This window comes from Scophthalmus maximus, chromosome 2 (genome assembly GCF_022379125.1).
Source record: "Scophthalmus maximus strain ysfricsl-2021 chromosome 2, ASM2237912v1, whole genome shotgun sequence".
Lineage (NCBI taxonomy): Eukaryota > Metazoa > Chordata > Actinopteri > Pleuronectiformes > Scophthalmidae > Scophthalmus > Scophthalmus maximus.
In genome coordinates this window covers 1,460,711-1,481,896 of record NC_061516.1, presented here as the reverse complement: position 1 = coordinate 1,481,896, position 21,186 = coordinate 1,460,711, and the positions used below count along the sequence as shown (strand labels likewise).

General features: G+C 39.6%; 2 protein-coding genes across 8 annotated transcripts in view; one reads left to right on the top strand and one right to left on the bottom strand.

Moving 5' to 3' along the window:
* rap1gds1 (RAP1, GTP-GDP dissociation stimulator 1) overlaps positions 1-1,401 on the bottom strand; it is a 42,696-nt gene extending 41,295 nt beyond the window's left edge. For 2 of the 5 annotated variants that reach the window (XM_035625563.2, XM_035625567.2), the window contains exon 1: positions 1,050-1,400. In XM_035625563.2, the coding sequence (XP_035481456.1) occupies positions 1,050-1,053 (4 nt within the window). In that variant the 5' untranslated portion in view covers positions 1,054-1,400. Of the gene's footprint in view, positions 1-1,049 lie in introns of all 5 variants that reach the window. The other 3 variants (XM_035625564.2, XM_035625568.2, XM_035625566.2) reach the window with 2 other exon arrangements.
* Positions 1,402-3,631: 2,230 nt separating this feature from the next.
* Positions 3,632-20,625, top strand: slc1a1 (solute carrier family 1 member 1). 3 transcript variants are annotated; one of them, XM_035627039.1, is made up of 12 exons: positions 3,632-3,917; positions 6,766-6,906; positions 8,411-8,503; positions 8,699-8,813; positions 9,212-9,254; positions 9,391-9,486; positions 9,933-10,015; positions 11,492-11,599; positions 17,042-17,164; positions 17,380-17,574; positions 18,786-18,920; positions 19,001-20,625. In XM_035627039.1, exons 1-12 carry the CDS (start codon positions 3,818-3,820, stop codon positions 19,239-19,241), a joined length of 1,473 nt encoding a protein of 490 aa, XP_035482932.1. In that variant the 5' UTR covers positions 3,632-3,817; the 3' UTR covers positions 19,242-20,625. The 3 variants fall into 3 exon arrangements, with proteins under 3 accessions (XP_035482932.1, XP_035482931.1, XP_035482934.1); XM_035627038.1 differs by having other exon boundaries at positions 9,831-10,015; XM_035627041.1 differs by lacking the exon at positions 17,380-17,574 and having other exon boundaries at positions 9,831-10,015.
* Positions 20,626-21,186: the final 561 nt, after the last annotated feature.

Sequence of the window (21,186 nt, the reverse complement as noted above, 5' to 3'; positions counted from 1 at the left end):
TGACAACCTACAAAAAACCCTCTGGGAGTCATTAGCTCCGCCCACCTGGATGTCAGCCATTTTGAATTTTGTGTGTAAAATGAATGCATTTTGCTGCATCTACCAACCAACTGCCATCGATAAGATGACCATGCTTGGTGCCTGAGAAAACTCATCACACAGTTTCCAAAATGAGGACAGAAATTCCACTAAGAATTGTTTAATTTACAAAGAGTTGCCTTAATAGCCATTCCAGGATCGTGCCTAGTGTACAAACCAAGTGATGATATGATTGCATAAGGGATACAGACATTGTTGCAGTGACCTGGTTGTTTCTGTCAGTTGCTGGTGCACTGCACAGCCCACACATCTATTCCTCCATCCCTGGATGTCTTAGTATGAAACAACAACAGAGTGATACTCATAAGCTGTCAAACAGCTCATATCATCCAGGGGATTCCTCCTCACGGGGACATCGCTTTTCTAATGTGAAGGACACAGCAGGCTTTTATTATAGGTGTGTATTCAAATCACTTCACAAAGTGGGATGCTGGATCGTATTGCATAACAGCTATGGAGATGGAGGAGTGCCATCCACACCACCATCAGCAGCACGCTGCCATTTCAGGGATGTACATTCATGTGGCCACTGGGACCTTGGAGCCATTTCAGGTCCCAGCTAAAACACACAGGGCAATAACCGAGGTAAGGAGAGTACCCCATCTTTAACGGAGCTAGCAATGCTAAAGGGAAATCATGATGATGACGGCTGATGGCGAATGGTGGATGTAGTCAGCGAAGTCACCCCACCCGAGCACCCAGGCAGACGCGCGCACGTACACGCGATTCGGCTCCATTCAGCCTTTCCTATGACTACCGCTGGAATCATAGACTATAAACTTTGAAGGGTCGGCGACATGCTACTCTGGTGTTATACATGACACAGAAAGTCAGCGGTTCATCATGCGTGGCTGCTTGCAGGCGTCTTTGTGCTGGCCATTCACGGTTCAAATAAATGCTGAGAATAGTTATGGTTGCTAACTCGGCTGGTAAGCTAACTGTCTACTCACCCATCGCAGCAGGATGTTGCTCCGCAAAATGAACCTGTGTGCTAAGCTCTCCAGGGCAGCTGTAAACCGAGTCGTACGAGCCAGAGGCCCCTCTTTGCCCCCCAACACACTACTCGTCCCGTTTAAACTGGTGAAGTCAGCGGGTTTGGGTTTTGCCGGCTAGGTAGCAACAGCAACCGGTTGTTCAGTCCCGCTCAGATGGATACAGCTGTGCGGCGGCCTGTTCACCGGCTGACTACCAGGTTAACACATCCGATTTCCTCTCATACCCACACCCACAGTTCAGAGCTGCTGGCTGGCGCTCGCCCAGACCACTGGCTCAGTCTTTAAGCAACAGTCAAGTCATCCATGCAGCTCGAAGGATTCAACTTCCGGACAGTCTTACACCTTCAAAATAAAACGTCTTTAAGGAAAACCATATTATATGACACTTCGCCGGTGGGGGGCAGCCGCAGACATCTAAAAGTACAAGTCTGATGTCACGCAGACAATTACCCAGGCCACTAAGGGCATGTTTGTTTTAAGTGCCCAGAACACAGATCATTTGCCTTAATCAAAGTATCAAGCAACCCAAAGGGTATGTGGTTGGATATATCTGTCTGGTTTCTTCCTTTATGCATTTTTCAATGAAATAGTTTTGTTTTTTAAAGATTTTTCTTTTAGCTGCTAAAAGAGGAAGAAGAAAGAGGAAGCTGTCTGAAACAGGCTGCTCTGCTTTTAATTCCAATCCTAGTTCCATTACATCCATGTAAAATGTACTCATTTATGTCTGTGGGTACTGCTGTTTCAAGCACCTCCATTTTTCAGTCGCTTTGGTGGTGTATTTAAGATCATTCACAGTCAGCAGTCAAAGTGCATAGTGCAACAGAACACAAGAACAATCTCACCACAAGTTCCACTCAACAGCTGTCCTAGAGCTTTTGATAATGGAATTACATGGAAGACAGCCAGTGTGATCAATGTAGTGTATTTTATCCTCAAAGCTGCACTGTGGTCAGCTGTGTTTGTACATTACATCCAGGAGATGTCAGATTTTGCGACCAATAGCAAAAAAGGGTCACCAAACAAATTGAAAATATGTTTTATCTCTTGTTCAACTGTCAATTTTCATGTATTCAAACATAAAAATTTAATGAGATGCCTTATATTAAGTCTTTTCAGAGTTTTGTATTAAAATACATGTAGTTTTGACAAAATCTGTACGTGTCCTGTTTCGAAAAAGCCTTATAAACTTTATACTCTTCAATATTTTTGTGGCAAAATAATGTCATCTCCCTTTTCCAGATGTTCATTTTATAAATTATGGTCCCATTTAGAGTAAAATAGACCACAAATCCTAATATGCATTGGGGCATGGATACACCATGATTAAAAGCTGCATGGTTCATTTGATGCTTCAAAAATGGCAGTTCACAAAACCAATGGGTGACATTACACTTGGTTGCCTCTTTAACATCACTATTAAGTCATTGTGAAAATGGTAGCTGTTTCTAGCCCTGTGTTTTCAGTGTCAATGTTCAGGGATGCTATTAGAAAATTTGAATGGGATGGCCAAACATAATTTTAAAGAAGGGGGGCTATATTTTTAAATGAAAAATATGTATTTTTTACATATTTAATGCATTTTGTAATAATAAACTGTACATCATACATACTACTAGTATTCATTGTAATCAATTAAACCCAAACCACTTTAAATATTCTAATAAGAAGTAATGCAATAATATTTGTATATTTGACGCACCAGGGGTGGGGTGATCGCCAGAGCTTGGACTCGTGAAATTTGGTATACATGTCAGAAATTGCTCCCGCTACTCAGGCACAGAGGCTTGGCCCAAGGTGAGACCCAGGGGCTCCATAGCACCCCCTTATGTAATTTTGTGTTTTAGGATAGCATCTGCTATGAACTGAAGGTGCATGGTCTGATCTGTGCGAAACTTCTCAGGCATGGTAACCTCAATACATCTACATGTTAATATTGACCATAGGTCATAGCGCCACCTACTGACAACAGATTCCCAAACTGCAACATGATACTATGGGATTGCATCACTTTCAGAACATGTCACTTCACATGCATCATTTAACCTTGTTTTGGCTAGGGTCAGGGCTTAATTCATGAAGCTTGAAATAACACCAAAAAATGCATGATAACACACAAAATGACTCAAGGAAAGGTGTTATTCATACGCCATTTGTTGATATAGGCCTGGCCTCTTTGTGGTTGTTGTGCAATTCACTTTCCAACAAAAAAATTAAAACGTTCGCTTGGTCAAGGGTCTCTGGGCCTGTACCTGGTAGACTCATTCTGTAATACATCCTTGATACTAGTGACCATGTCACCTTCTCATTCTGGGGGCAAAAAAAGGGTGGGTGGGGGGTGTCATCATGCAAAGTCCATTAAATCATTTGTAAGTTCCAGATTCTTTAGGGGGAAAACCTCTAGCTCTGCTTACCATGCAGGCCAGAGTCAAAAGGAGAAAATGTCAAAGACACCTTGTGTGGGGGAAGGGTGGTGGAAGGAGAAGATGACTGTCTCCCTCCCTCCCTCCCTCCTTTCCTTCCTCTCTCTCCACACTGTTCCTCCCTCCCTCACATCAATGCTGGCTCTCATCAGCGTCTGACGGTTGCATCCTTCGCTGTAGCAACACGGCTGCTCCTCCATCCCTCTCTGCCTCGCCTGCATCTGACATCCCGGCTGCAGGAGCCTTTTGTGTCTCTGCAGGGGCCATTGTTGTCTCTCCCCTCTTTGGAGCAAACGCAACACCATGGACATGATGGGCAACAAAGAGCGACGAGGCGTGAATTTTAAAGGCTTGCTGAAGAGGAATTGGCTTCTGATTGCCACGGTTTTATCAGTGCTGCTTGGTACGTTGGAAGCCCCTTTATGTCTGCTCATGTGTGCTAAAAGAATGAAACACTTTCACCTGCACTGACACCATTTTTTTCTCATTTATCTTCATTGCTGTTTACACATCTGTCCCTCCCTCTCTGTTTTACCATTTAGATTTGCTTTCTGCTGCTGTCACTGTTGAAATAAACCAGCCTTTTTTTTCGCCTCCGCACTGCACTGCTATGCTTGACTGAACAGCAACTGAAATGTTGCATGTGACGATATAAAGCCCATGCTTTGTGTTTCATCATTATGATTCATAAAAGACTGGAGGATGAGTACTGTGTGTGGTGTTAGAGGGACCGGCTTCTGTCCAGCAGAGGCAGAGAGCAAGGTTCTCCCCTGTGTCTGGATGTGTCTGAGTCGAACGTGACCAGACTGAGGTGACAGTTGATGACGCGTCTGTGTACGGAGTCCCAGTAGGCTACTGAGGCATAACAGCACAGTGCATAGACTATACACTATATATAGGGATGAATTTGAGTCATTAACTGATGTTTTTGACTTATTACCCTGAGCTGTGTGACCTCTGTTAAATGTTTACCTTACAGCAGTGGTTCCCAACCTTTTTCTTGAGGGACCCAAATTTTTACTTAAGTATACATTGAGGACCATTCTAAATTTTGTAATTCTGTGCTACAGGACCAGGTAATTTAGCCGGTTTGCACTGCTATTTTAACTCCCTGAATACTGAACATCAAGGTTATAGTAATCAAAATTATCACGGTTATCAGTATTATCACGTAATGTTAAAAGATGATGAAAATGTTAAAAAAGTACTGATAGATAAACCTTTCAAAAGAACTCTCATCATTCTTTTTGTTGTCTTATAAAAGAAAAAAACTCAACTGAGGAAGTGGCTGCATTGCATACATAAGAAACCCTATCTTGTGCAGAGATGTGCTTGTGCTTGATTCTGCTTTAAAACATTCCCACCAAGAAAGAATCAGATTTAAAATAAATAAAACAAAACACTTTTATTTCTCTGATTCAGTTATCTGTCCTCACTAATGCTGCCCGCTCTCTCTCTCTCTCTCTCTCTCTCTCTCGGCGTACACACGTGGGAAACTAAAACTAAAAGTGTTCGTTCTGCGCTATTTTCCATATAAAAATGCTTACACCCTCAAAATCAAAAGGGCTTTGCGACCCCCGGTGAGCCCACTGGGGGCGCAAAGGGCTATACAGAGCTGTAATCAGTATGTGGTAAGCCTAGCTTAGCATAAAGATTAGAAGCAGGGGCAAATGGCCAACTTATTTTTTCCAAGTCAAGTTGATTTTACTTACACACAGGGGCACGTCTCATATGGTGCAGTTCTCTGCCGCTTATACTTTTAGATTAACTGGGGGGTCAGATTTGCTAATTAACAAGCTTGTCTCTGGACTGTGGTAGGAAACAGGAGCACCAAGAGGTGCACAGGGAGAACATGCAAGCTTCACATGAGCCAAGGTTCTAACCCAAAACATTCTTGCCCTGAGGAGACAGTGCCAACCACTGCACCACCGGGCCAATCTCACAGATTAATGTGATAAATATATTTTGTCTAAATTGTACACAGCAAAAATTTGAAGAAAAAAAGATGCCTGTCAGATACAGTCAGCTGCAGTTTTGGTCTCTGCAAAAGCATGATGGTATCAAACCTGACAGCCTCACTGTGATGACAAGACTGCAGAAAGACACTGGGTGTAGTTGTTGCCCCGTATTGCATATTAAATACACAGACAGTGAACTAAAATCAAAACGTCTCCTCTCACTCAGAAAGAAAAGGAAAGCAAGGTGCATTTCCCCAAAATGCTGAACTATTCCTTTTAAAAACTTTACTGATATATTCCAGCCAAATGTGATGACACACATTTATTAAATTTTCATGTTTGTGGTTTTGAGAAGTCTTAATTTAATATTTTATTCATTCTTTTAAATTGATTTGTTAAGAAAAGTTAGTAACCTATAAATAAAAAACTTTTTTTCTGCTAGAGCACACATATATTTTCCTGTATATTATATGTTTAAAAAAAACAGAAAACCTATGGCTTACTAGCTAATGCAATGTCATCTTCTTCTCCAACAATCAAGGACACATCTTGTGTTGCATTGTTTTTATACAGATACAGCACAGAGATTATGTATGTCATCCCTTGTTGTTCATTTACCCTGATGAGCCTCTCCCTGGCCGTTTTTTTAATTGGGTTATAAATCAGTTTATTAAAAGGCATTTTTTATTACATTATCAAGAACATTTCTGCTGCTTCCTGGGCATTTGTAGCATTAAAAAAAGTCAGTGTTATAACATTTGTGCTTTTGTCCCATGACTGCAGTTTCCTCCAAAAGCCCAAACTTCTTCAGGCTTACTGTCCTTGTTTTGAACTCTTTGGAAGGACATTATAAAATTTGATGCTAATATAAAATCAATCAGAGCTGCAGGTTCTCCAGTTTGGACCTGCATTTAAAGACATGCTGATGATCTGCCTCAACTGAAATTAAGAAACGTAACGTATTGTGCTAGCAATTTTTAAGTTGAGTGCTTGCAGTTTAATATTTTATGTTTTAAACCTGCTTATAATTTGTTTAGTTGATAGGAACAACGCAGAAAAACACAGTAACAGGTTGGAGGAACTTGATACACATGGCTTTCTAGTCAAGGCTAATTTGCAATCCCTGTCTCTGGTTAGGCTTGGTCTGAACTAGAGTTTAATTAAATGTTTCTTATAATGAAGTTGCATTGCACCCATCTATCCTTCTTCCACAACTGTATACACAGCTTTTTTGTGACAAGTCTTTCAAACAGTCTTCATGAGCTGGCTCTGTCTTTTCTCCCAATCTTTCAGGGATCAGTTTGGGGGTCGTGGTCAGAGAGTATGCCTCCCTCTCCCCTCTCCACAAGCAGTATTTTGGCTTCCCAGGAGAGATCCTGATGCGAATGCTGAAGCTGGTCATCCTCCCTCTCATCATATCAAGCATGATAACAGGTAACTTAAACATGACTACTGCATTAAGTCTTATATAATAAAATAGAATCGTATTTGCCTTAAAACAAATATAACTTTTGAGATTCCTGCATGACAGCACCAGCCCAGTATCTCTACCAATTCTGACATGTTCATATTGGACAGATCTGCAGTGCATGATAGATGTCCATTAGCAGCATTGAGAGCCAATGTGAAGTAGTGTGCCCTTTATGTAGCAAGGTGGACTGTTGACATCAGAGTAGTGGGTGATGGGTATGTACTGGAGAGCTCTTGTGCTGTAATCTAAGTGGCTAGTTGTCCAACCCAAACAAAACTTCTGACAATACTTAAATTTATGATGAACTACAACCTGTAGTACCAATAAAAAGTATTAACTTTATAAACATTGCATTTTTAAATCAAAAAAATATTGTCATATAATCAGTGTTTTGGCAGATTTATCAATTTCATATTTGGCCATCATGTTTGAAGATCTGTGGAAAGAAAACCAGAACTGAAAATGATTTGGCAACACAACTGATCACTTTGATAATTGATCATTAGTTAAGGGTTTTTTTCTTCCAATTACATATAAGAAAGGTTTGCCAGCTCCAGTCACTTAACTGTGAGAATTTGCTGATTTTATTTGTCTGATATAATGGTAAACCAAAAAAAGTCACATTGGGCTCTTGAAACTTGTGATGTACATTTTAATGATTAAAATTTTGTCAATGAATTATCAAAGAGATCAAAGATGAAAGAAAGTTAGTTGCAATTCATCTTTGGTTTATGTAATATTAATAATAATAATACATTTTATTTGTAACACACTTTACATTCGAAACTAATCTCAAACAGATAAAAAGCTGTCAGATTTGGATTTAAGATACCAAGGAGTAACATTCACAAAATCCCAAGCAGACAGTAGGGTAAGTGATACTCCAGGTAGCTGTTGAAGAATGTCTTTATTTATTTTAAACCTGATTGTTTCCTAGTAGTAATGTTTTTAAGCAGAATCAAACACAGGCACATCTCTGCACAAGATAGGGTTTTTGTGTGTGTGTGTGTGTGTGTGTGTGTGTGTTTGTGTGTGTGGGGGGGGGTCTTCAATGTATACTTTAGTGTATACTTTAGTAAAAATTTGGGTCCCTCAAGGAAAAGGTTGGGAACCACACGGCCAGACAAGTGGGAGTCTTCTTTGATTCAGGCCTGAACTTTTTTTTATCATTCAGCAAAATATCCAAATCAGTGATCACTCAAATAGGAATAATGCCATTAGACCATTTCTTGCATGCAGTGTTGAATAACCTTTCTTTCGCAATCCAACAGGCTACCTTAGTGTCCTTTGTTAAAACACTATTACAGTGTTGCCTTTATACTAAATGCTTGTGTCCATGTCCTCACCACCTGTTGATCGATGAAATCTGGTTGAAGTGTAAAGGTCAAATCTTGTGTTTTGGTACTTGTTGGTGAGGGAAGCCTTTGGTATAGATATATAAATTAAACATTGTTCTGTTGTCCACAGGTGTTGCTGCCCTGGACTCCGAGGTTTCTGGAAAGATTGGTCTGCGAGCTGTTATTTATTACTTCTCAACAACAATCATTGCAGTTATTCTTGGTAACAATTTGTTGAAATTCTCTTGTTTATCTCATTTGCTGTACAGTTTTGAAGTCAATAAAATGGTGCAATGTAAAAGTGGTTAGGGATAATGATAATTTTGAAACATATCTGTCAGCTCATGCTCTGTTATCAAAATCTATTGTCTAAGGTTTACTGTCATCACAGCAAAGTGAGTGGTGTCATCCTTTGCAGGAATTATTTTGGTGATGACTATCAAACCGGGAGTCTCTCAGACAGCTGATCACATTGACAGAGCTGGGACCACACCCAACGTCACGACAGTTGACACACTCTTGGACCTCATCAGGTGACCTCCCAGTCATTTGAATGAAGCTCCAACTTTGTCAGGAACATATAGTTCATTTTGTCCCAAGAAAAAAATTTGTTTACTTGTTCCAAATGGCCAAAGTCAAAGGCAACGGTGGAAAGCATGTAGCATGTAACCCAACACCTACCTATGTCTCATACATACTATGAATAAAGGGGGATAAGAGTTCTGCAAATATTTATTTTTTTAGCTCTATTGACTCCAAATATCTTATCCACATTCACAGTTTCTTTATGAATATAAAAAACATTCCCTCCTGCATTCTAACTTGCATAAAGACCTATTGAAATGACTCAGCTGTCAAGGAATCATTGTAGTACTCAGTATTATCTTTTTTCTCTTTCGTTCAACTTAAATCTATTCTTCTACATCAACAGAAACATGTTTCCAGAAAACCTTGTGCAAGCTTGTTTTCAGCAGGTAAGAGGCACTGCACATCACTCATTCATTCCAGTTCCAATTATTATGTATGTTTCAAGTGCCTAGTGCTGAGCATACAATACACAGCCATGTGAACGTAATGCTGATGTTTGAAAAATGTGACCAATAACACTAGTACAAGACTAAGCGCAAAGAGCTGGAGCCTCCAAAAGTTTCGGAAGACACTACCACAATTCCACCTCTCACAACTACTGTCATGGCAGCAGTAGAGGTAAGTGTGTACATTACTCTACATCTGCATTGTCTTGTTTGTCATACAAGCAAAGGTAGACTTCTACCAGAGTTCACCAGTGGCTTCTGTTGGGAACTTCCATTAACATGGGGTTTAGATCTTTACATGACAACAATATGTCGTTGTTGATCCATCGGCTCCACTTTAAGTTTCATGTTTCTGCACCTGGCAACCAGCATCTGCTCTAAATGCATCAGAAGGCCCAATAATGAGCCATAAGTACCAATGGGTCTTTACAGCCAAGTAATGTGGCTCTGAAAGCAGCTTCCTGGCCTGGTCTTGGCTAACTGAATGAATCGCCTCATTGTTTACCCCCTCTGCAGAATATCACCAAGAACTATAAAATCATTGGGGCATATTCGGATGGAATCAATGTGTTGGGGCTCATCGTATTCTGTGTTGCTTTTGGCCTCGTCATTGGGAAGATGGGTGAAAAGGGCCGAATCCTCTTGGAATTTTTCGATGCCCTGAACGAAGCAACCATGAAACTGGTCCAGATAATTATGTGGTATGTAAAAACGACACAGGTATGTAACGGTGGCCCTTGAGTACAAATTACAAGAGTGAAAGCACAAACATTAACTATAACATGCTCAAAATCCAGAAATGCAACAATTTCACTGGAAGTACACTGGTTTTCAAATTAGGTCTAGTTTTTAATAATTGCTTGGTCAAGACATGCAAACTGACATTTTCAAATTGTAAACCAAAACTAATTCATGGAACTATCATAGAAAAACTCAAATATTCACATTTGAGAGTTGAAACCACTGAATGTTTTTTTTATTGACTTTTAGTGTAGGGAAATTAAAAATTATATTAATAATGATGTATTCATAAGTTAATAATGTCCTGAAACGAAGAATAGTTGGGTTTTCGTTACCTTTGAGCCCTTTGTATCAGGAGCAGGGAGGTATGTCTGAGGCTAAAAACAATTTACCAAATGGACTGTAAATGGTAAATGGACTGTATTTATATAGCGCTTTTTTAGTCATATAGACCACTCAAAGCACTTTACAGGAAAGTCACATTTACCAATTCATACACATTCATACAGCGCTGCTATTTACCGCGCATTTTTCTGTAACATTCATACACTGTCAGATTAGCCGTCAGAGGAAATTTAGGGTTAAGTGTCTTGCCCAAGGACACAACGGCATGTGGACTGGCGGAAGCTGGGATCGAACGACAAACGACAGGTGGATGAACGACTCTACCTCCAGAGCCACAGCCACCAACAACATGATAAGAATGAGCTTGTTCATTGGTCCACCGCTTAAGCATGTGTATTGTCACATTTCCTGGAATTTCAAAGATGGCAGGCTATGACATAACTTCCAATGTATTTTCTTGTATTTTAAACTTTTAAAGCATTTAAATTCTGCAGTTTTTACTTCAATCGGGTTAAGGTTATGGTTATGGTTAGGGTAAGGGTTTGTTATTTTTGCATACTAAAGTTAACATCAAATGACAACATTTTCCGAGCCTATCAAAATGAACAATTTATCGGTTTAAAAACAAATAATCACTACAATCAAACAAATAATCACTACATCTATCTCTCTTCTTTCACTTTTCCGCCAAATTTTAATATCTGCCTCTGTCGGAGGAAAGGGAAAACTCAGGAGAAGGTTCCAATAATGCACCTATTACACTGGTTGCCAACCGCCATTAAAAAACGACGAAGAAGAGTGTATAACCAATCACGTTCCAATCTCTTGTCGTATTGTGGCCTCAACCATAGGTTGAGCAGGTTCTCTTCCATGAAGTCTTCCATGTTGCATCTCCTTTTTCTACGGTGGGCCTGAACAGACAAATGCTGGCTCTAGAGAAGGCCTTTCATGTTTGTTATTGTATATTACCTGAAGCAGGTTCTCCAAAACACTTGGAAGAGATGGGTGAGGTGTAAAGTATTCATTTGGATTTAATCTTCACCACAGATATTTCAAATTACAGTTTTTGTGTTTGTTGGTTTTTTCTTAAGCTACATGCCAATAGGGATCCTGTTCCTAATTGCGGCTAAGATCATTGAGGTGGAAGACTGGGAGATCTTCAGGAAGATGGGTCTTTACATGGTGACGGTGCTGAGTGGGTAAGTTACTCTGTATCCGCCTGTTCCAGACACCGGGATTTATAGATGACATTTGGGCCAATCCCATGATACAGTAAAAGATGAGCTCTGTGTGGGCACTGATAAGGGACAAGGACATTTAAAACTGCTCAGCCTGCAGATGCAGTAATGAGAGCTACACTCACACCCCTAAATCTAAGTGACGCACTTTAAGACTGCACTTAAACTCACACACACACAAGGTTAGTCCAAGGCTTCCCATCTTCCAGGAACAACATCAAGCTTTTTTGTTCTTTTCTTTGCTTTTTACAATGTTATACACTTTCTGGTAATTTTCTGAATGCAGCATTCATAGCCTCTACAAAAATTGTGTCAATTTCTTGATATCTGCCTTATAGAATGTAATTTATTGAGATGTTTGTTCAGTCAACTGATATTTCATTATTTTCAAGGCCCTCAATGTTTCATTATGTATTTTTAGGCCATTACTTCTGATCAGAAATATTATTAGGAGAAGGAAATCAGTATTCAATTCAATTCAATTTTTTACTTGTATAGCCACAAATCACAACATACATTATCTCAAGGCACTTTACAGAGTAATGTCTAGACCTCACAATATTACATTATTAAACAGATTTTCTCTGTAATATTGTGAGGTCTCGACCATACTAGGTAAATTGCCTCAAGATAATGTATGTCGTGATTTGGCGCTATACAAAATTAAAATTGAATTAAAGCTGTAAGCAGCAATGATCGGACCTTGCACATATCACTTCCTGTGTCCACTATGTGATGCTAGAGAATACCCAGTAATACCAAATCATGTTTCGGTTAGGGCTGTCAAAATTAACGCGGGATAATTAATTTATGGAATTAATGAATACATTTTTTAATGCATTAAGGCAGGCGGCAGCGTGCTGTCTGCTCCACCTCTCCATAAAGCAAAACATTACACTCCAGACTCCGGGAGGCTCACTACGCTAAGTCAGCTCATTGCAATATGGCTAGTAATGCTATTAAAACAATGGTATGTCGCATCCGTCGCATCTGTCTCAGTGGGACAACTTCAGACATGTCAACTCATTTACGCCGACATCACCCAGCGTGTCAATAGGTGGAACAAGACGGAACCACAGAGCAACACACACACAAAACAAATTGTCACTGCAGCGTGATAGACAGCTGTTAAACTGATTCAAACAGGGCAAAACAAATAACAGCTGTGATGTGTGCATTTATAGCCGCGGATTCCTGGTTTGTATAATAAAACAAAAGCCCAAATAGAACCAACTGTCCGAAGCACCCGCTGTTGATCTGACCGCAGACACTAAACAAAGCTACAAAGATAACGGCACAGTCCGTCACACAGTAATGCTGTTACTTGTCTGTGAACGTCTGTCCCCAGTGAGAGGGTATCTTACGCTGCAGGTGACATTGTCACATCAAGCAAATCTGTGCTGTGAAGCTACAGAAAATGTGGACATTCTCATCTTTCTTCTGATAAATTTTGTTAAAAAAACAGTAAGTTCCATTTAAAAATAGATGTTTCTTTTTTACTTTTCTTTTGTTTGTATTTGTTCATAACTACTAAAATACTATACATTATGTTTTTGTAAGGAGCTGCTTATGTTTTGTATTTTGCTAAGAATACACCCCAGAAGATGGGTCAAGTAGCTACATCAAAGATAAGAATAAAAAAACAAATGTTAGATGTATATATCCGCCTTCTGTCATTTATCTTTCTGTTCCTACAACAATATACAGAGAAAATGAGACTTTTTTGGGCATATTTACATATGGTGATTAATCTTAGTTAATCCTCAGCTACCCTTGTAATCGTTTGAAAGCCCTAGTTTCATTTCCATCATGTGTAGAGTAAACCATGTAAATCGGAGAATGTTGGTCACATAGGTCTGACTTCCTGTTGTCAGTAGATGGCGCTATTACTATGGCTCAATATTGACATGTATGTGTTGAGGGTGGGACTGTTATCATGCACGAGACATTTGGTGAAGATATGACAATTCTGATGTTTAGTGGTGGCGAATGTGCTGCATGAAACATCAGAATGCCATAACTCCACTCAATGGAGAGACATGAACACTGATAGAGTTTTATGTTTTTTTTTAGGTAGTTTGAGGTGGATAAGGAAAAAGTGCAAGGCAGAGGACTGTCCCCTATCATGGAGCAACATCAATCTTTGACACAAGGTCATGCCCATTGCGTTCCACGGAATACAAATCCTTTGCTAACATTTCATCAATGAGGTCTTTAGATGACTGTGACCGAATATGGAGTTGATTTGATTAATTCTCTAGGAGGAGTTAGTTAAAGTATGACATTAGCAAAAATGCACCATATTTGCAGGCTAAATTCAAAATGTCTGACTTCCTGTTGGGTGGAGGCAGTGTTGCCAACATGCTTTTTGGTAGGTCCTCACGTCATCCACATTCCTACCAAATTTTGTTCGTCTATATTAAATTCAAAGGTGGGGGCCTTGACTTTAAAAAGTTTTATGGGGGGCTATCGAGCCATTTTGACATAATTAGACTAAAAAGCCATTTCAGACATCAGTAATTGCCCCCCTAACATGTGTGCCAAGTGAGATGCTAAGCATCCCAAGTCCCTGAAACACATATTCATATGCTGATGGAGAACAATACATCACCATGGCAACAGCATTTAATACCTCATCAAAAGTTTCACGATATAGCATCATCAACGTAGCTGACCAAATTTGACTTTGATGTTTTTAATTTGTAAGGCAGAGGATGTAAAAGTACACAATTTAACTTCCTGTTGCCAGCAGGTGGGGCAATGACCATGGTTCAATATTGACATGCAAATGTGTTGAGGGTTGGACAATTATCATTCCTGAGGAATTTGGTGAAGTGACGACATTTAGTGGAGTTATGACAGTCTGATTTTTGAAGAAGCTCATGTGAAATCTGTAGGAGTTTCATTATAATTTCATTATAATCATTATAATTTGTTAAATTATAATGATCAAAATGGGTGACTTCATGTTGAGACTAGGATATGACTCCAATAGACGTTTAGGTGAGTTTGGACATGATAAATGTCCCTGCCAATATTCATCCATGTAGGTCAAACCTGTACGAGGAGCTTAATTTTAGCAAATTTGTAGGTGGCGCTGTCGAGGCATTTTGCCACGCCCATGCTAAAGCTTAATTTTACTAGATCCCATTTATGGAAACTGTGCAAAGTTTGGCGGGGGTACATATACGTTTAGGTAGTGAAAATTGAGGGCAACGCGCACAGAGAAAAATTATAATAATCCTAACAAATACAAGAGGGCCTTTGCCAGCCTCCTACTGGTCAGTGCTCAGGCCCTGATCCTTAAGGAAACAACAGGACCTCCGGTGCATGGCGCCCCCTGGTGGACACCGGGGCACCGCACCGTCAGTGCTCAGGCTCTAATTAAATTGTATTGAACCCTTTAAAGGACTGAACAATACAAATAAGTTCTCACTCCCAATTCATATTCCATTTGTGTTTTCTGTAGGGTTAGGTTTTTGGTTCGGACCCAAAAATGCAGAAATATTTCGGGAAAAGGAACAGGTTTAATTGGAAAAAACGGAAAGAGTAGGGGCAGGCAGATGAACACTGGCTTGGAAGTGAGGCTGCAAAGGAGACCCTGGTTCTGGCCGGGGCTAGGGGAAGATTCACAAGATCTTAATCAAATGCCTGTCTGAATAGATGGGTACATAGTCCACAGAATCCAATGACCAGTAGAAAATAAGAAAAATTCAAAAAACATTAGGCAATATATGACATGAGATAAAACATGTAAAATTAAGATACAATAGAGGGCTATGTAAATGAATAAAATAAAATGAACAAGAGAATGCTTTGTGTGCAATAAAAAATGCTTAATGTGCAATAGAAAATGAGAAGAAAACACAAGGCAGCATATGACATGATACAGATCTGATAAAATAAATGAATAAAATAAAATAAAATGAACATGGAAATAACTACAGCATCTAAAATGAAGGAGTACATAAGTAAAAGCTTGTGAGAAACGATAAGTTTTTAGTCTGCTTTTAAAAATATGCACTGATGGAGTGCATGGAATTCCAGAGAGTGGGAGCATAGTGACTGAAGCCACCGTAGGCTTCATTTATTCTGGGTATAGTGAGGAGACCTTTACTTGACGATATGAGGGATCTAACTGGTATGTATTCTGTGAGCACGTTGGTAATGTAGTAAGGAGCTACACCGTTCATAGATTTGAAAACAATAAGAAAATATTTTTAAATCAACTCTCTGTTATACTGGGAGCCAGTGAAAAGAAGATAAAACTGGAGTAATATGTTAAAATATTTTGGTTTTAGTTAGTAATCTGGCTGCAGCATTCTGGATATGTTGGGGTTTGTTTAGCACATGCTTTGTTGGTCTAGCAAAGATGGCACTGCGTCGTCACAAGAAACACAAGAGATCATTCAAAACTTGCGGCCGTGCGTCAGACTACACATCTGACTTGCTCAATATCCTGGCAAAGTCTATATACTGCAGAGGAGGAGATATATGATATTGCTCAGGGCACTAGCCACACCTACACACACTTACCCATATACACACACACACAGGAAGGGAGGAGGTTCCGGAAAACACTGGCGTCACAGTTGAACCAAGATATTTTCTGTGGAATTTTGAAAAAATAACTACATTACACAGAATCAAGTTGCATTTTGCTGTTTACCAAGAACAACAATCCTTTTTTTGGACAGCATGTGACAACTGAATTGAGCAGTGACCCTTGCGTTATGCGGTATGTGTCTTAACCACTCAGACACTCCAATGATCCTGCCTCAGGTCCTGGCAATCCATGAGCCATGCCCCCTCACCTGTCATTGAAAACACACTAAGTATGTACATGTGTACATTCGAAAAAGTGCTGGGTTTAAAAAATGAACCAAACCTTAACCCCACTGCTGAGAAAAGGACAGAACACATGCTGGGTTGGTTTGACCCAGTTGCATGATTTTACAATTTTACAATTCATGTTCATCTGACCCAACCTCTTTGAGTTAAATATTATCCATACACTCTGGTTTTTCATTTGACCCAATAAAGTGGGTGAAATTGACTACTGATTTAAATATTACCCACACACTGGATTATTTCCTGTCTCAAATTACCTTAAGATCATTTTGTTACCACAAATACGGAAATATACAGATAACAGGTATTCCAGTAAGTTAGACAGTGGCTAAGCAGGAAAATAAATGAACCAGCCGCTGGGTTACAGGAACCAAACATGCTGTTCAGCCACAAATTAACCCCTTAAATACCCAGCAACCCAGAATTATAATTCTTTTACAATGTTTTTAAAAATGACACTAAACTAAAAGCACTTTTAATTGTTTTATGATTATAGTGACGTGGAGTGGATCTATTCCTCTCTAAGTCTAATTTGGTGCTTTTGCCCCACAGTCTAGCTATCCACGCCATCATCTGTCTGCCACTCATCTTCTTCGTCATCGTGAGGAAGAATCCGTACACATTCACACTGGGAATGGCTCAGGCCCTGGTGACAGCACTCATGATCTCCTCAAGGTCAGAATCCTCCAAGCTCCTCATTGTGCTTTTAAAGCCAAATCATATTGTGTATGTGTATTTCAACACTGACAGACGCATGCAATGCCTTAAAACAACAAATAGTTATATATTTAATTTCAGGGCAGCAGGGAAACCACAGTGTGACCTTGCAGCACCAGTATGTTATAAGGTCACAGTAACAAAGCCAACTGAGTTTGATGAATGTCTTCCAGCTCTGCCACTCTGCCTGTCACCTTCCGATGTGCCGAGGAAAACAATCGCATCGACAAGCGAATCACTCGTTTCGTCCTCCCAGTGGGTGCCACCATTAACATGGATGGCACTGCACTGTATGAAGCAGTGGCAGCCATCTTCATTGCCCAGCTGAATGACTATGCTCTGGATGTGGGCCAGATTGTAACCATCAGGTACAGTTTAGTAACTCAGAAGCATTTATAACTGCAGGAAATTAAACTAAAATCCATCTTCGACTGTGACTTTGAAAGTAAACAAGACGAGGACAAAACCTATCCCTGGATGGCAGGCATGGCATGAGTGGGCAAATTAAAGAGCTAGTTGAAAACTGTTGTGGAAATTGCAATACGCCAATTAGCATATTCATGATGTTACTGCACAACTTTTCCAAGCTACTGCCCCTCCTACTGATCCTAAATCCTGATTTAATAACTATACCATCATCTGACAAGATCATAAGACACATGATGAAATGTCCAGAGAATCATCATCAGAAACGGCCTACTGTTTCTCTTTCACACATGCAGCATTTGAGACCGTGTGCTTGACACGTATTCACACGTACTAAAAAATACTTGGTTAAGGAAAGTGGTGCCGAAGTAAACCTTGTGCCCAGTTGCTCTCTGTGAACTCTCCTGAAAATAACCTGCTCTCTATTCACACATTGGGTCAAGCAAACATCACACATACTTTGTACCAGGAAGCAGAAAAGTTAAAGTCTGTTTACTGTCCAGTTCAAATCATTCAGACATTTGCGTTCACACAGCTTCTGTATGTCATATCCAGATAAGCTCAGGGTTGTAGTGCATGTGTGAAAGCAGCATTTGTCTCTCACACAGTTTACATCCTCTGGGAAACAAACTGCTGCTCACTGAGCAGAGTAGACAAAGTGGCTTGTTAGGTTTGTCCAAAAAGTTGCTAGATTTGTTGCTTCTTTTTTTTAAAGAGCTAAATGGGGTCGATGACAGAAACTATTCACATCATTTCATTTTGAAAGACCAATGGCAATGAGGGAAGTCCGACAGTTGGCCGTTCGATCAATGGTGTAGCTCATCTCCCAAAACACATCTGATTAGGACACAAGCACAACACAACCCTGTTAAAATCCACACACTCTTAACCAACTTAACCAAATGATCTTGCATCCTTTTATAGACGCTTACATAAATTGCGTTCTCAACAGCTCCCATTAACAGCATATTCATTTTAATAGAAGTTGAAATTTCATGCCAATATCAGACATTTTCACCAATTTTCCAGGGCATAATGCATGGATCTTGAACCTATTGTTGGTAAAATGTTCCACCAATGGAAACTTTCTTCATGTAGCTTTCTACATTTAATTTCTGCATGTCATTAAGACAAATGTGTCTCTTTGTTTCAGTATAACAGCAACAGTTGCCAGTATTGGAGCAGCAGGAGTCCCTAACGCTGGCCTTGTGACCATGGTGATAGTCTTAACAGCCGTAGGATTACCTGCAAGTGATGTCACTCTGATCGTGGCCGTGGATTGGCTCCTGTAAGTTTTATCTGGAGTCCTTCTATCTAAACTGTTTTCCATCGTGAAGTTTTAATTCAAACAAGAGCGATGTCTTACAGGGATCGCTTCCGCACTATGATCAACGTGCTGGGTGACGCTTATGGAGCTGGTATTGTCCAGAAGCTATCGAAGAGGGAACTAGAGAGGATGGATCTGACATCAGACATGGACGTCGCCAACCCCTTTGCTCTTGAAGCCAATCTGGATGATGAAGAGTGCGAGAAGAAATCCTATGTGAACGGAGGCTTCACCGTCGACAAGACAGATGCCATCTCCTTTACTGAAACCTCCCAGTTTTAGCCTCTGGCCGGCTCAGAGCTGCAGAGAGGGTGCTACGCTGCTAGGGATTTAAAGCAGAGAGCTTTCCATCATGTACCAGCACCATGAAACAAGAGGAAAATTATCCGGCCAGACCCATCCAAGCTCAGACATCAGCAATAGCAGCCTCCATTAAGATTATCTGAGATGATCACCCTTCATGTTGGGCATTTGCAAACACGACTTGATTTAAGTCCTTCCCTCTTTCTAAATTTGTGCCAAAATTATGAAAAGTCAGTCTTCGATCGAATTAGTGTCTTCTTTCTTGCAAAGATGCACTCAAAACATGAGTGTGAGTGTGTGTCAGTGTTCATTTCGTTAACAAAAACTGTGACGAAAAATGTTCGTCAACATCCCTTTTTCCATGACTAAAACGAGACATTGACAGGCTAAAAATAGATTTTCAATGATAAAACTTTTGACGAAATGTATGTTTTGATTTCGATGATGAGACGGGACGAAATGTTTAGCGTGTCAAGATAAAATTAGATTTTTCTCCAGTGTGCATCTAGTCCAGCTGTGGCGAAACTGCGGCTCATGAGCAACGCCTTGATTACAATTTACTATACTATTTACGGTATTAGCCTAATTTTATTTATTTTAAAGAAAGAATTATTTTTAAAGAGTCATTATATCGACTCGGCGAAAGTCGATATAATGACTTTTGTCGACTAAAACTAGAATAAAACTATGAAGGATAAACATGACGAAAATTTGACTAAAACTAATAAGCATTTTTGTGTAAGGACTAAGACTAAATAGCTAAATAGACAGAAAATAGCTGCCAAAATTAACACTGATGTGTGTGTGTGTGTGTGTGTGTGTGTGTGTGCGCATAAAAATATTTTGGATGTATCTGAGGTGTGTGTATGTACTTCGCAAAGAATATATACAAATTCACTCCTATGTATTTTATTTGCTCCTTGATTAGACATTAATTCTCTACAATGTCTGAATAATCTTCTCTGTCTGGCTGTTGTTAAATGTCCCATGATTAACTGCTTGTATATCTATATGTATATTTAAACTGTACCAAACATATGAAGATTCTTTTTTCATCAAGTTGCATGAGGCAATAAGTTAAAGAAATTATCGCTGGCTGCAGACTGATTCTTTAATGGGGACAACAAAGGCTTGTCATCGAACACTGTGAAACTTTTTTCCAGAACCAAATTGCTAACATTTATTGATGCATTGCAAATAATAATAATACTCATAAATAGTATCTTTGCTTAGGAAGCGTGGGGGAAACTTATATATTATTATATTAGATACCACTGATTGTACCATCTCAAACCAGACCATTTCATTTGTCAGATAATGGATTTGTATGTCAATAATCTGATAATAAAAGTGTGTCTCTGTGCTTTTTGAAAATGTTGCTACTTTATATTGACCATGTTGTTGAATAGAAAAATGTTCAGATGCTATGGTAGCTCAGCTATCACACAGATGCATAACAACCAGTTAAACAAAATTTGCTGGTCAAAAAGATTTTAGTCAAACAAGGCAAAACCTTTGATACTTTACAAAACATTTGATCCACTGTCAAAATATAGTTTGACATTTTTGGAAATACACATATTACCTTTTTCTCAAGAGAACTGATGGTTCTCAAAACTGAGGGGAGTGCCCCTCTACAGGGGCATAGAGACACTGCAAGGGGAGCATGGATGACAAGGGAAAAATTATGGATACATAAATTGAATGATTGTGTTGAAGTTCAAGACAGTTTCAACTGACGTCATTGCAGGAAAGAGCAGGCACAGATAGACAGAATATCACATGAATATAAGGACTCACTGTATCCATAATGTGAATTAGCATGGCATAAGTTCAAGTCTCATGAAACCTTGGATGTGTGTGTTGGAAGTACACATTTGTGGGAAAAGTGACAATTGAAAATGCAGCCATGGCACGCTCCCCA